Here is a 15538-nt window from a genome sequence, read left to right on the forward strand (position 1 = left end):
ACTAGAAAGAGATTCTTCTGATTTAAAAGTCATTAAACTAGGAGTTGCCATTGAAGATAGTTAAAAGAGGAATAGAATATTGTTTGGTAGAAGAAAAATAAAACAGAGGAGAAATCAAAGAGGAAGAAAATTATTTTGTTACGATACCATATTGAAACTAAAGAATATAAAGAAGAATTCGAATTTTGAAATTATAGTTGTATGCCCTTTTTTTTATTATCGGTTTTTGTAGCAGAAGCTGTTATTCATTTGTATACAAGAACGAACAGAAGAAGCTCGCAAAATATAACAGAAAATTAGTGCTAATATGAGATTTGCGTGCTAAATAAAGTACAATCTTATGTGTTAAAACAAATTAATAGAACTAACAATATCAACTAATCACCAGTAAAAAATTAATGTATTGTATTAAATTCATAATTTTTTTGACCCACCAATCTACCATATTGTTAGAAGCATTGAACAAGATTTTGATAAAATTATACGTAGGCGGTGGTAATTTTTAGTGAGTATGGAAAGATATATATATATATATATATATATATGTTGATGTAATTTGATTTTAAAAATATATTACATATATACTAAGAAATATTTTATATTTATTTTAAAAAATTTATATTAATCTTAAGAGAATATTTTATATTTATTTTAGAGAATATTTTATGTATATTTTAAAAAATTTTGTAAGATAAAAACTTTCGTAATTTTTTTATATAAGGGTTTATAATTTTATTGGTGATATACTATCTCATTTGATAGTAAAATTTTTTTTTTTTCAATTTTGCACAGAGATATATCAAATTAGAATTTAAAATATATTTGTCAAATCATATTAAATTTTATTTTATTTTTACATATATTTTACTTTATTATAATTAACCGTAGTTTAAGAAATAATTTTTCACCAATATATATATATATATATGTAATAATAGAAGAGATGTTGCTTTTTTGATGTCCCTTTTCTTGGCCATTGCCAAGAAGAACCCTAAAAAAATAAAGACCATGACCTAAAAGCTGTCCTACACCTTGGCAGCTTTGCATTCTTCCTACTTAAATTATTCTCACTTTCATGTGCAATCTCCGGTCACTCTCGTGCTTAGATTCTTAATTACACACTTGTTAGCATGATTTCACTAAAATAAAACCAACCCAGACAGTATATATATATATATATATATATATATAACAGCACAAATCATAATTATTCTTACCATGGCATGTCTTAACACGACATCACGTGACCCCATCAGTTTTTCTTTTTCTTTTTAAAAAGGATTTCTATAAAAATTATTAGAATACTGAATAGGGATTTGTATAATTATTATTAATTAGAAAAGGGTATCAGATTTTGTGAGGAGCTAACCAGACCACTCCAATTATTTATTTTACTTGATTTTATTTTTAATATTTCTAATGGTTACAAAATTGGATTTGGTGGGTTACACAAAATTTTTTAAAAAATAATAATAAGAAAAGGGTTTTGCACTGTTTAGGTTTAATTTAAATAATTATAATTATCTGATTTACAGTATAAGCATATACCTGGATCTTGTCATAGATCGCATCATAAAGTAAGTGGGATTTTAAAACTTAATTATTAGGATTTTATGTTTTTGGGTAAAATTAGTATTTTTTCTAAAAAAAAAAATTATATATTTTAATAATTAAATAATATTATATATAGTTAAGAACTTATGTACAAGAAACAATAATATTTTTAATTATTATCTATATGGAATGTAAAATACATCTTTTCTCATCATTCGCATAATGTATGAGATAAATGTATATTTATTTATTATTACAATTTTATTATATATATATATATATTTATTTAGTTTAAAATTGATTTTACATTATAAATATTTATGAGCTCTCCTTTTATTTATTAATACGGAAAATAATACAGTTAATTTTTTTTAATAAAAAGACATACTAAAAAACAAATGGGATTCAAATCTATACTCTCCTTTTTAAGATTTAAAAGCCAAAACAGACTTAATACACTTCTTAATGCAGCATTATTCTTTTTTCAAAAAGAAATTGTATTAGCAGCTTTACACAATCTTTAAAGTTTTATTTTGGATCAATGCGATTGCAGTTAATTTAATTTAAGTAGATTAGTGTTCATGCATAACTTGAATTTAATTAATTACTTTCCATTTCTCACCATTTTTTATTTTTCAACTTATATATATATATATGTGTGTGTGTGTGTATATACGTGTACTGACAGATACTATTCATTGTCATAACTTATTTGCTTCAATTTCATTATCATACCTTGACTACTTAATAATTAGATGATGTGTCAAATTTCATAATTATTTAGCAATTAAGTAGTGTACTTGTAAAATGATTAATTATTTATTCTTAAGCTTCTAGCGACACCCGTACACGAGTTCTTGATATATCACAAAAATTTCACGTAAGATTCAAAAAGATTTTTAGCATTGGAGAAATGTTTTACTTTTATAGTCACGTTCGGCGTAATTATCATTTGTAAAGGTCTCTTACGATCTCACACATTATATATGATCTCTTTAATTATTTTATAAAAAATAAAAATATAAATAAAAATAAGTAAGATAATTCTGATCATCCCATTAATTCTATTACAAGAGAGAAATTAATTTAATAATACATATGAATATCAGTATTTCATGAAAAAGAACCTCAAAATAATTGAATTTTCTGGGGGACCAGATATAGTTAGTAATCCATGATAGGATGTGCAGAAAATGAAAAATTCCTTTTCAAATAAAAACTAAACTGCTATGATAAGATTATAAGTGTTGTAAAATGATTATGTAATTTTGTGAATTAGATGAAAATTATATATAAAATATGAATATATTGTGAAGAGCAGTTGAAGAAGAAAGAAGATCTAAAACGGGGGAGGGCGAATACTGTAAAGAACAATGAAGAGCCAGATACGCTAAAATGAAGTGGCCAAACAAAGTGCAGAGAAAATGAAAGCCCAGAGAAACAGATGAAAGAGTTTGCCAGTTCCCAATCACTAAAAAAATTACAGATTCGATTTCAACCTCCCCTCTCTCTCTCTCTCTCTCTCTCTAGTTCTTTCCTTTTGATTCAAAATTATAATATACTATCTACATATATATATATATGTGTGTGTGTGTGTATAAACAGTTATCCCGTTTTAGTACACCTCCTTTCCACCATAAACAAATCTTAAAAACACCCATCTAAAATTCCACTTCTCTCTGCACAAACATCATGGCCTAGCTGTTTCTTGGATCCAGAGATTCTGGGTCTTTCAATTAGTTTTTAAAACACATAGCCCACAAGACATGATTTGGTTTCTCTCCTTGTCCCTCCCACATTTCTTCTTCCTCTGTTCCTAATCTCTGTACTCGTAGCTGTAATGCCTGTAAATCCATGCACCCTCTTCTCCTCCTCATCCTCTCTCCTCCTCTCTCTTTTATTTCTTCTTTTCTCTCTTCAATCTCTGGCTCTCAACCCACAAGCTCAGACTCTTCTTTCATGGAAGATCAACTTCAATGGATCCCTTCTGGCCTTGGATAATTGGAATCCAGATGATGAAACTCCCTGTTCATGGTCTGGGATCACCTGCAACAACAATAACCAGGTTGTTGAATTAAATTTGAAGGATGTCAATTTGTTTGGAACACTACCTTCTAATTTCACCTCATTGCAGACACTCTCCAAGCTTGTTCTTTCGAGTACAAATCTTACTGGTCCAATTACCAAAGAGATTAGTCTTCTTCCCCAGTTGAGGTACCTGGATTTAAGTGACAATAGCTTAACAGGGGAAATCCCGAGTGAGCTCTGCAACTTGAGCAATCTGGAAGAACTCTACATCAATTCCAACGAACTGGAAGGTTCTATTCCAATCCAAATTGGCAATCTCACAAGCTTGAAATGGCTGACTCTGTACGATAATCATCTAAGTGGTGGAATCCCCAGCACTATCGGGAACCTAAAGAATCTTCAGGGAATTAGAGCTGGTGGCAATCAGAACCTTGAGGGTTCCCTGCCTCCAGAAATAGGGAACTGTGCCAATCTGGTTATGTTAGGACTTGCAGAGACAAGCATTTCCGGATTCCTTCCTTCAACCCTTGGTCTCCTCGAGAAACTTCAAACCATCGCAATATACACCGCCTATCTCTCCGGCCAGATCCCGCCGGAGCTCGGTGACTGCACCGACCTGCAAAACATTTACCTATACGAGAACTCACTCTCCGGATCCATACCTACCAAATTAGGCAATCTCAGGAATCTTCAGAACCTGTTGCTCTGGCAAAATAACCTGGTGGGGATAATACCGCCGGAGCTTGGCAACTGCAACCAATTGCAAGTTATTGACCTATCGATGAATTCCCTCACCGGCAGCATTCCCAAGACTTTTGGGAATCTCAACTCGCTCCAAGAGCTTCAACTCAGCGTAAACCAAATCTCCGGCGAAATCCCGCCTGAACTCGGTGATTGTTTGGAGGTCACTCACATCGAGCTCGACAACAACCTAATCACCGGCACTGTACCTCCAGAGTTGGGCAATTTATCCAATCTCACCCTCTTGTTTCTCTGGCAAAACAAGCTCGAAGGAAGCATCCCACCTTCCATTGCCGACTGCGCAAACCTCGAGGCCATCGATCTCTCCCAGAATGGATTCACGGGTTCCATACCCAGAGGAATCTTCCAGCTCACGAAATTGAATAAACTACTGCTCCTCTCCAACAATCTCTCGGGCGAGATACCGCCGGATATCGGAAACTGCTCGTCATTGATTCGGTTTCGCGCCAGTAATAACGAGTTAACAGGGACTATTCCTCCACAGATTGGGAATCTGAAGAGACTGAGTTTCTTCGACGTCGGTTCCAATCGTCTCTCCGGAGTCATACCGAGGGAGATCTCAGGTTGCGAAAACCTTACGTTTGTAGACTTGCATTCCAACTCGATCGCCAGTAACTTGCCGGATAGTTTAGGCAAGCTCGTGTCGCTTCAGTTTATTGATTTATCCGATAATTTGATTGAGGGGACCATGAATCCGAGTCTCGGCACTCTTAGTTCACTCACTAAACTCGTCCTGAGGAATAACCGATTTTCCGGGTCCATTCCCAGTCAACTCGGCTCCTGCGGCAAGTTGCAGTTGCTAGACTTGAGTGGAAACGAGCTGTCTGAGAATATTCCGGGCAGCTTGGGGAAGATTCCGGCGTTGGAAATATCACTTAACCTGAGCTGGAACCAGCTGTCCGGGGAGATTCCGTCCGAGTTCACGGCGTTAGACAAGCTCGGGATCCTAGACCTCTCTCATAACCAGCTCTCCGGCGACCTCCGTTACCTCTCGGAGATGCAAAACCTAGTGGTTCTCAATATCTCCCACAACAACTTCACGGGTCGAGTGCCAGACACGCCCTTCTTCGCTAAGCTTCCTCTCAGTGTTCTCTCCGCGAATCCCTTCCTCTGTTTTCTGGGCAACCACTGTTCAGCAGAAGATGGAAGTAAACCAGGAGGCTTATCGCGACGAGCCACAGCGGCGCGTGTGGCGATGGTGGTCCTGCTATGCGCTGCGTGCGCGCTCCTCCTGGCGGCGCTCTATATCATCCTCGGACCCAAGTGCCGAGGCGGTGGGTCCCGCAACGACATTGAAGGAAGCGATGACGTGGAGATGGGCCCGCCATGGGAGGTCACTCTTTTCCAGAAGCTAGAGCTTTGTGTAGCTGACGTGGCACGGAGCCTCACCCCAGGCAGTGTCATCGGCCGAGGCCGATCCGGCGTCGTTTACAAAATAACTCTTCCATCGGGATTAATCATAGCCGTAAAGAGATTTCCGTCGTCGGAGAAAGTATCAGCCGGGGCATTTTCATCAGAGATCGCGACTCTAGCGAGAATCCGTCACCGGAACATCGTCAGATTGCTCGGGTGGGGCGCAAACCGGAAAACGAAGCTGCTGTTCTACGATTACAGGGCGAACGGTACGCTGGGAGCGCTATTGCACGACGGTTCCGGAGGGTCTGTGGACTGGGAGATTCGATTCAAGATCGCATTAGGCGTTGCCGAGGGATTAGCTTACTTGCACCATGACTGCTCGCCAGCGATACTTCACCGAGATGTAAAGGCTCATAACATATTGTTGGGAGATAGATACGAGGCGTGCTTGGCTGATTTCGGGCTCGCCCGATTGGTTGAAGACGAGAACGGCGGTTCGTTTTCGGCTAACCCGCAGTTTGCTGGGTCCTACGGCTACATGGCACCAGGTGACACCTCCTTTGTCTTGATTATGCGTGATTTCTGTTCATGGAATATATATATATTTTTTTTCTTTTCTTTTTCTCCTCTGTTAATTTGAGAAGAATTTTTCGGAAATCAAAAAAGTTTTTGGATTAATTACAAAAAAGATTTGGCTTTATTGGGAGTGATCTGGGGAATGATCAATTGCGTTAATAGGGCAGTGATAATAATTGATTGAGACTTCCATTTCACTGTTGTATGATAACTAATTAAAGATTGGTGTTTTTGGATTTACATCAATCACTGTGCTTGAATTTGTATCATATTAATCTGGGTTTTTCAGCTTAATTCATTAGCATACATGGTGCCAAAATTTAATCATGTTGGGTAAATTATATATGGGCCAACCTTTTCTTTTTAAATTTATTTGTCGTCGTCACTTCGTTGTTGGGGTTTTCCCGAATCAATTGTAACACCTTTTGCCATCCAGAATCTTAATTATTTGATTAGAAGATTTATATGGTTGACGTGATTTTGTGTTTCTGTACAGAATATGCTTGCATGCTAAAAATAACAGAGAAGAGCGATGTTTACAGCTACGGCGTCGTTTTACTGGAGATAATCACAGGAAAAAAACCAGTTGACCCATCATTTCCAGAAGGTCAACACGTGATCCAGTGGGTTCGAGACCACCTGAAGAGGAAGAAAGACCCTGTTGAAATCCTTGATCCTAAGCTCCAAGGTCATCCCGATACTCAAATCCAGGAGATGCTCCAAGCACTAGGAATCTCCCTTCTCTGCACCAGCAACCGCCCAGAAGATCGTCCCACCATGAAAGACGTCGCCGTTTTGTTAAGAGAAATCAAACACGACCCCGCCGCCACAGGAAGTGATGGCCAAAAACCCACCACCGGAGAGAAGCCGCAGACAAACCCATCTTCCACCGTCACTCCCGCACAGTTGCTACGTCTACAAAGTTCCTCAAATTGCTCTCTAGCTAATTACTCATCTTCCTCCTCCAGTACCAATTATAAGTTATAGGTGATTGCTACCATTCATGTCATTCAATTTTTTATTGGTTAAGATTGATTTGATTCACCTCCCAGAATAGGAATTGTATAAATTAAGAGGTACGTACATATATAATAAAAGGTAGAATGGTGAAGGGTTTTGGATGGCCAAACGACGAGTGTACAGAAGGATTTGATGAGTTATAAATACATGTCAGAGTATCATTTTCTGATATAATGGAGATGAAATTTGATGAAATGACAGAGGAATGGAGGGGAGAAGAAAGTGTCGCTTCAAGGGGTAGTCATTTTCCATGGATTGGGAGGTGATAATCGTATGTGTGGTTGTCTGTTGGGTTTCAGTAATTTTTCTTTTTGCAGACTGAAAGTTGAAGTTAAACAGGGTTGAGTTGAGAAGATGAAGGAGATGAGAGTGGAGTGAAAAAGATATAAGAGAAGATAATTGGGTGTAAATAATTATTTAAGGATAGGAAGGTGTTCCATGCAACAATGTAAGCCCCACCACGTGTAGTAGACATACCTTACTGTCCAATCCATGGTAGTATTTGTAATAACCCTTCAAAAGCAACAACAAACTTCACATCCAATCAATGGAACAATTCCAAAACAAATAATTATTAATTTTCTATACATATTTTAATACTATATATTATTTTGAGTTAGATGTTTTTCAGATTGGAGTAGGGATTTGGCACAAATGCTGGTTACCTGCTAATTTGTATGCTAATTCATTCTGGATGACATGGGTAAAAAATTTGTAATTAGCGAATTTTCGGGAGGAGCCCATAAAAATCATGCTCACCAAGGGCATGAAATCTGTATAAATTTTTTTATTTAACTATTTATAAGATTTCTTAGAAAACAGGTTGGTAGGGCAAGCTTTCAAGTATGCGGATTGGTGGAGAATGAATGGATGAAGAAACATATGTGGACGTGTCATTGGGATGAGTATTTGGTAGAGACGATGACTTATGAGGTAGGTGTGTGTGCAAAATTTTTTTTTCTCACCTAAGATATAGTGTTAAGTGTAGTTATATAAATTTTTAAACGAGAGTATCTGTAAAACTTTTCCCATAAAGAATTTTTTTCTCTCAACATTCAGAAAAAAAATTAAGACCCTTATATTTGCGGTGACAAAATTGCACGTTATCTGTTGGGAGAAAATTCTTGATTCTCATCTATTATAATAGTTTGAAGTACCTTAGAATAACTCATGACTACTATCATCAATTTATTAAAAACAAAAATGGAGACAACGTAATTCTATTAGATAATGCAGTATTTATCAAGAGTGTAAACCAAATTTGTCTGCCCTATCCTATCCTCTTATAGCCGATAGCTATTCCTCCCACACCTTGGTCTGAAATAGCAATTGACTTCATCAAAGACCTCACAAAGCCAACTGAAAAAAAAAATTCTATATGGGTAGTGGTTGACCAGTTAATGAAATACACAAATTTCACAGCTCTTACTATCATTATTTGGTCTATATGATCCCAAAAACTCTCTGACACTCCATTGCTTACCATCCTCAACTAGATGGCCAAACAGAAGTCATTAATAGGCGCCTGGAGACATGGATGTATATGTCATGGACAGCCAGCAACAGTTCCGACTGATTCTAACATCACTACTCTGAACTTCTTACACGAAGGAGAATCCATCATGCAAATACTCAAATTTCATTTGTCCATAGGTGTCCAACATCTTCCCAAGAGATGAACTAGTTGACTTCCTCCTTAAGCCACAGGCAGGTCAATGCTTTCAAGATATGATTTCCCAGATGGGTGTGTGCATTGAACACCTTATGAAAGCGTACAATGTATACTTAAATCTCTATCCCATCTTTTTTGTAACTACTTGCATTATTTGTATTATTTCGAATTAATTATTCTTATCTTTTAAGCTTGTCTTTAACAATTTATACACTCATGGTACAATTTAGACACTTGTCCATTACTTTTCTTCACCAAGGACATTTAACATATCTATAACTTCGACTGTACAGATCATCATCGCCCCCAACAGAGTGGTGGAAGAGAATGGGTCTGAAGTTCCTGCTGTGAGGCTCTCAAGTCGATCTGGAAACCTAAATTCAATCCAATTCCACGTGACTGCTGCAGGGTTTGAGCAAACAACTGGTATTTGCGGATGTCTGGATCACTAACCCTTCAACGACCATATTTCATGGATTCCTCCAAGTGTGCAGCTTTTATCTCTGCCACATCATCCTCATCTTCCTCCATTGCCTCAGGGTTCTCTCTCTTCTTCCTTTCCCTCTCAATATCCTGTAATATCCATTGAATCCAATAAGTCACGAAACATATACTATTATGAAAGTGGAGAGGCTATAAGTTGTGTAAATTAACATATATACTGTGAGATTGTCGGGCAAAACATCTACACATGTCCAATTTCAACAAAATTTTTGTGTAAATATACACCAAATCTACAATAATTCACCCATATAGGAACATAGGTATTCTTTTTGTGCTGTTAAGTTTGCAGGTTTTCTGAGATCATACCTTTTCAATATTTTCTCTAATAGCATATTTGCAGGCACGTTGACAAACTTCAGTTATATCTGCGCCACTAAAACCATGAATGTAACGAGCAAGAGCTGCCAAGTCCACATTGCTGGCTACAGGTGACTTCCGCAAACAGGCCTTGAATATCTGAAGATGCGATGACTCATCTGGTAGAGGAATGTAAATCAACTGGTCGAGACGTCCAGGCCATAGCAATGCCGGGTCAATAATATCGGGCCTGTTTGTTGCTCCTATTATGAAAACTGTTTTCTTTGCTGTCATTCCATCCATTTCTGTCAGAAGCTGATTCAAAACTCTATCAGCTGCACCACCAGCATCTCCAACATGACTTCCTCGCTGAAAGTTGAGAACCAGGATTGTAAATCAGAATTAAAAACCTATGAATAAATTAATCCATGATGTCAGAATAAAAAAAGGGTTAGGGATTGCCTGTGTTGCAATGAAATCAAGCTCATCAAAGAAAAGTACACAAGGAGCAGATTGTTGTGCCTTGTCAAATATCTCCCTAACGTTTGCCTCACTTTCTCCAAACCACATTGTTAATAACTTGGGTCCTTTGACACTTATGAAGTTAGCCTGACATTCATTTGCAATAGCTTTTGCAAGTAGAGTTTTACCACAGCCTGGAGGACCATAAAAGAGAACACCTTTAGAAGGAGACATGCCAAATTTCTCGAACTTCTCTGGATGCTCCACTGGGTATTGCACAGTCTGGTAGAAATAGAAACATAGAGAAAGGGGGTGATGAGAACAGCCATATGTCACAGAAAGAACGTTGAAAGCATGAAAGCAGAGGAAATAACAAACCTCTTGCAGCTCCCTTTTGATCTTTTCCAACCCGCCAATACCATCCCATGATACATTAGGAACCTCCACAACCTAGAAATTAAAAAAGCATATTTGTTATTTTCAACAATTCTGTTTTCTTCTACTCAAGAATAGGCTAGTAGATTTTCTTGAGGTATGCCTAAGAAAATGAAGCTTTACATACATAAGAACATACATAAAGAAAAAACAAAGAAGCTTATTAACAATTAGCCTGAACCAAATAGTTTCACATTTTGACAATATCAGAAAGAACACAAATTTCAAAAGGAAACTCACTGTTTCACTCAAGGCTGATGGATTTGAGGATCCAAGAGCAGTTTGGAAATGCTCATTGCTAACAGCCATGGAATTCAACACCTCAGCATCGATTTTCTCATCCTCTGAGTAAATAGTATCCATTTTCTCCCTGATACACTGAAGTGCAGCCTCTGTGCAAAGCGCTGCAAGATCTGAACCAACATAACCGTGTGTATCTTTTGCAGCTCTTTCAAGATCAACCTGAAATTTAATATCAATAAACATGAAAGGCTGTCCTTTTTCAATTTATGAGCTAAATGAAAAGTCAGTGTTTGCTTATGTCACCAGCGAGTTTCATATTTTTTGTATGGATCCTAAGATCCTCCAACCTACCAACTTCATCCAGTACACCCATATCAATCTCTCGATCAAATCTTCCAAATCGCCTAAGAGCTGGATCTATACTATTAGGTCTGTTGGTAGCTGCAATGACAATTACATGCAGCCTTGTCTTGAGACCATCCATCAAAGTCAAAAGCTGGGAGACAATACGCCTCTCCACTTCACCATGAGTCTTTTCCCTTCTTGGAGCAATTGAATCTATCTCATCAATAAATATAATAGATGGAGCATTCTTTTCAGCTTCCTCAAATGCCTTTCTCAAGTTGCTTTCACTTTCTCCAGCTAACTTTGACATAATTTCAGGTCCATTTATTGGAAAGAAAAATGCACCAGTCTCATTAGCCACAGCTCTCACAATCAGGTTTTTCCTTATCCAGGGTGTCCGTAAAGCAAGATACCTTTAGGTGGCTTCACACTGATTGTTTTGAAGAGTTGTGGGTGCCTAAGAGGAAGCTTTACTAGTTCACGAATTTGAGCCATCTGCTTCCGGATACCGCCAACATCATCATAATCCACTTCACTGAATCTCTCCTCATCCTCACGTTTGATTGGTTCACCCTCGGAAAATATCTCAGTATCAGGAGCAATAACACAGTACTCACCAGGATCTGTCTCAATTACTTTAAATTCAATGCCCCTCATCCCTCCCCTGATTAGGAAAAGGTCTCCCTTCCTCAGGCCGGTTTGCTTCCAGAAAGCATGCTGTTAAACAAGCAAGAAATAATCATACTAACAATTAGAATTTAAGTACACAAAAAGGAAAATATTTGTAAGGCCCCGGATCCAAGCACCACTAGCTCAATAATTTTTTGGACCCAAATAATTAGTCCCTAAAAGCTTAAGTTCAAATTATTGGTAGTCTGTGATCTGAGTTGAGCTCAACAACTATATATCTTTTCAAAATGGGATTGTGGTATCGTGGTATCAGCATTATCAATCACTTAAGAGGAAATATACAATTCAAATACACATCAAACAAGTTCCCAGTGACACCCTTGATTGTATCATCAATTGGAAGAATATGAACCCGCTTCCCATACTTTACATCAGGGCATTGATGCACAGAAACAATATCTCCAAGTCGCGCTCTAAGATTATGTCGGATAACTTTGTTCATTCTGATTTTCAGTTCCTCACATTGTTCGTCGGTGAGAACAACACAAATAGTGTCCCTTCTCTTCTTTCCCTGTATGTAAAAGAAATAATTGAACCTTCTTCTGGCGTATCTCAACAAACAGCATCTGAATAAGAGGTTTTAGTCCCCTTAATTAAAAGAGTGTCTCCTCGAAAAAGCTGAAGCTTTTCCATTGTTACAGGGTGCATGAAACAACTGAATTATCATCGTTAATGGTTTCATCAACAATAAGACAATTTGGATATCTCTTCCTTTCTAAAATTGCTGTGGAATAATCCTTTTTACTACTTTTCCTGTAAGACAGAAGGCGGACAACAGCACTGAATATCCGCATACATGAGATTACAGAAATTCTTGTCTCCCAAGAGGATAACAAAATGTCTGAGCCAGGAAAAACAAACAAGCATTATGTATTGGCATTTATATATGTATATGATATTCTAGATCGCTGAAATAAGTATGAACCATAACCAACATCGAAGAAAACGATATATGTAAGATGCATTACAAAAGTCACAGATTTACAGTTTGATACATGTTGATAAATATAAACGTGATAAGTTTACAAATCAATTTAGAATTTTAGTTTAAAAAGACCAAGCCATGATCTACACTACATCAGAAATTTCAAAGAAACACAAAAAAGCTATCAGCCTGATCAGAAAATCTACCATGATAAATCAAGTAGGCTAAATTTTCCTTTGACAGTAAACAGTACTTCAAGTAAAATAAGCTCATTAAAATTCCAGAAACTCAACAATAAAGAGGGTCAATGAAATTGAAAGAAAAAAAGAGAGAACTTTAAAACATATTTCCTCAAGCTGATCAAGTTTCTTCCTTCAGTTGTACTGTAATTTTCAAAAGCTCAGATAGGAAATCACCACAACGCTCCATCACCCGAACCAATCAAATCAGTAAAAAAATGCTTGACAGAACAAAAACCCATGTTTCAGTATATAACAAACAAACAGCACAGGCGATCAAACCCACCAACTAAAGAAAAGCCCAAAGAAGAAAATACCCAAAAGGAATGATAAACATGGACCGGAAGAAAAACAGAGGAGAATAAGAAGCACGTACGAATCTGAAGAAGAAGAAGAAGAAGGTTGGCCTGGATTACGGGCCGATGAGGGTTCATCCTCCATGGATTATTTGGTTGGTCTTTGGATTCTTCAAGTGTCTTTGCTTAGCTTAAACTTATCATTGTCCCTTGTTTAGAGCTATTTGTGACACAGGAACAAGAATGTACCGTCGAAGATTAAATAAGTTGATTATTTAATTTTTCTCCACCCAGTCGTGCACCCATCTACTTCTGCCATGCATGCGTTCAGTTGTCCACCATTTTCACTGAGATGTCGATGCCGTGAACATGTGTTAGTGACTCCGTGAGTCAGTGATCCCACCTTTTAACCTTTAAATAAAAATTATATTTAAAATCTTAAAAATTATTTTTAAAAAATTAACTTATTTTTTTAATATGATAATATTTACTACAAGACAATTATTACTATTTTTTCCCATAATATTTTTCTCCAAAAACTTCTCATAAACGTTGTTTGGGATAATTTTTAGTTTTGCTTATTTCATTTCAAAAATTAATAAAATAAAAAGTACTTTTTAAAATTAAAATACGTTTTTAATAAACTTAAACATCAAAATTAAAATTTTTAGCTTTTAAAAAATAACTTTAATTTTTAATAAAAATTTATACCTAAAATTTTAAAAATTATTTTTAATAAATATATCACTTCTATTTTTTTTTAAATTATACACTTTTTTTATCAACTAATTCCACTAAATACTAAATAATCATGGATTAAAAATAATTTTACCAACTTTAATTTTAAATCTCGCACAAGACAACTGCAGCAGCCCTCGCTAAATCATAATTGAGTTTAGCTTGAGTGTCTCCGGAAAAGAGAAAATGGGTATCGAAATTGGTGGCTATATCGAGAAAGTTGATGGTAAAGATCTAAAGTACAGTGAGTTCGTGGAGAAATATTTGTTCAAGAACCAACCAGTTGTGTTAACGGGTATCATGGACGACTGGGGGGCTTGTAAAGACTGGGTAACAGATAATGGGCACCCGAATCTCCGGTTCTTCGAAACCTGTTTCGGCAAATCCAAAGTTCAGGTACCTACTTGCGTTCAATTCGATCCGTGGTGTTTTGCTTTATTTCGGTTTGCGTTTTTCTTTTTTTTTTTTTATTTGATTTATTTATGCTCTTAAAGTTATTCTTGAAGATTTGTTTTCTCACAAGAATGTTTTAATCCGAGATAGAAGAAAAGACAGCATGAGGATTCTGAATCCTTTTACTCTTAGCCATTTTGTTTTTAATAGGTAATCATGTTTGTAATAAGAGCAAAATTGTGGTAAATCTTCGACTTTATTGTTTGGTTGAAATAAATTATAACTACAAATTAGGATTGGTTAAATAATTGAGTTTGATAATAAACATTTACTATTTCAAAAAATAATAATAAACATTTACAGTGTTTTCTGGAGATTCACTTCTGAGAGTAATACAAGCTAAAGTAAGGTGGGATAATACTAATACTGTTTGATAGCTTTACAGAGAGCTAATGATAGTTAAGTCCGGGTTGATTGAACCCCTACTAACCCTTCTTAACTCAAATTGGGAGATTGGAAGGGTTTTGTAGTTCAGTGATTGTATATTTAAATAGAATTATTTAGTTATTTACTTTTATGATAATCTATAAGATCTCTTTTTTCGATGTATATATTGAAGGATATTTCTTTTTTATATTTAAAAAATAATTACCTTTCTTTACACTTTTCCGCCAAACAACGCGAGGGTAAAACTTTCTTTTTAGTAAAATTAGTTCTTAAAAATAGTTGATTACAACCCTCACTTTTCTTTATAAATCTGTATGTCACTTTTCTATGTAAACTTCTAAACATAAAAGTTGTTCCAATTTGTCCATGGATGATTAAAATAAATGTGAGAAATAATAAAAGTGAATAAGATTGATAAGTTTTGAGCCAGAATTCTTGCTCTATATCGTGTTAAATTATAGGATGTTAATCAATTATTTCAAATTTAAACATTTAGAATATTAGGAAATAGCTTATTTGAGTGATTGGTTATTTTAAAAGCTGCTAACAAGACTTT

At 36.0% G+C, this 15538-nt stretch overlaps 2 protein-coding genes, 1 long non-coding RNA gene and 1 pseudogene across 7 annotated transcripts in view; 2 read left to right on the plus strand and 2 right to left on the minus strand.

Annotated features, from left to right (window-relative positions):
- Positions 1 to 2913: 2913 nt before the first annotated feature.
- LOC148240164 (uncharacterized) lies at positions 2914 to 3805 on the minus strand. Its single transcript, XR_015816170.1, has 2 exons — positions 3666 to 3805; positions 2914 to 3600 (listed from the first exon to the last, which is right to left on the minus strand). It is a non-coding gene; the product is annotated as an uncharacterized LOC148240164 (long non-coding RNA).
- Positions 3395 to 9753, plus strand: LOC110808025 (uncharacterized). Of its 3 annotated transcripts, XR_015816167.1 has the most exons (5): positions 3395 to 6248; positions 6773 to 7263; positions 8119 to 8229; positions 8793 to 9075; positions 9262 to 9753. XR_015816167.1 is itself a non-coding variant. In XM_022033352.2 (3 exons), exons 1-2 carry the CDS (start codon positions 3395 to 3397, stop codon positions 7261 to 7263), a joined length of 3345 nt encoding a protein of 1114 aa, XP_021889044.2. In that variant the 3' UTR covers positions 9262 to 9753. The 3 variants fall into 3 exon arrangements, 1 of the variants encoding a protein (XP_021889044.2); XR_015816168.1 differs by lacking the exon at positions 8793 to 9075; XM_022033352.2 differs by lacking the exons at positions 8119 to 8229; positions 8793 to 9075.
- LOC110808026 (cell division cycle protein 48 homolog) lies at positions 9017 to 13785 on the minus strand (annotated as a pseudogene). The gene is made up of 9 exons (XR_015816169.1): positions 13485 to 13785; positions 12539 to 12785; positions 12227 to 12461; positions 11208 to 11971; positions 10907 to 11128; positions 10610 to 10681; positions 10232 to 10513; positions 9779 to 10138; positions 9017 to 9541 (listed from the first exon to the last, which is right to left on the minus strand). The product of XR_015816169.1 is annotated as a cell division cycle protein 48 homolog (transcript).
- Positions 13786 to 14253: 468 nt separating this feature from the next.
- Positions 14254 to 15538, plus strand: part of LOC110808008 (2-oxoglutarate (2OG) and Fe(II)-dependent oxygenase superfamily protein) — a 31672-nt gene continuing 30387 nt past the window's right edge. The window contains exon 1 of one of the 2 annotated variants that reach the window (XM_088210936.1): positions 14254 to 14538. In XM_088210936.1, coding sequence (XP_088067062.1) covers positions 14329 to 14538 — 210 coding nt within the window. In that variant the 5' untranslated portion in view covers positions 14254 to 14328. The remainder of the gene's footprint in view (positions 14539 to 15538) is intronic. The other variant, XM_022033337.2, reaches the window with a different exon arrangement.

The sequence above is a fragment of the Carica papaya genome, chromosome 9 (genome assembly GCF_054855325.1).
Source record: "Carica papaya isolate Zhongbai chromosome 9, ASM5485532v1, whole genome shotgun sequence".
Taxonomy (NCBI): domain Eukaryota; kingdom Viridiplantae; phylum Streptophyta; class Magnoliopsida; order Brassicales; family Caricaceae; genus Carica; species Carica papaya.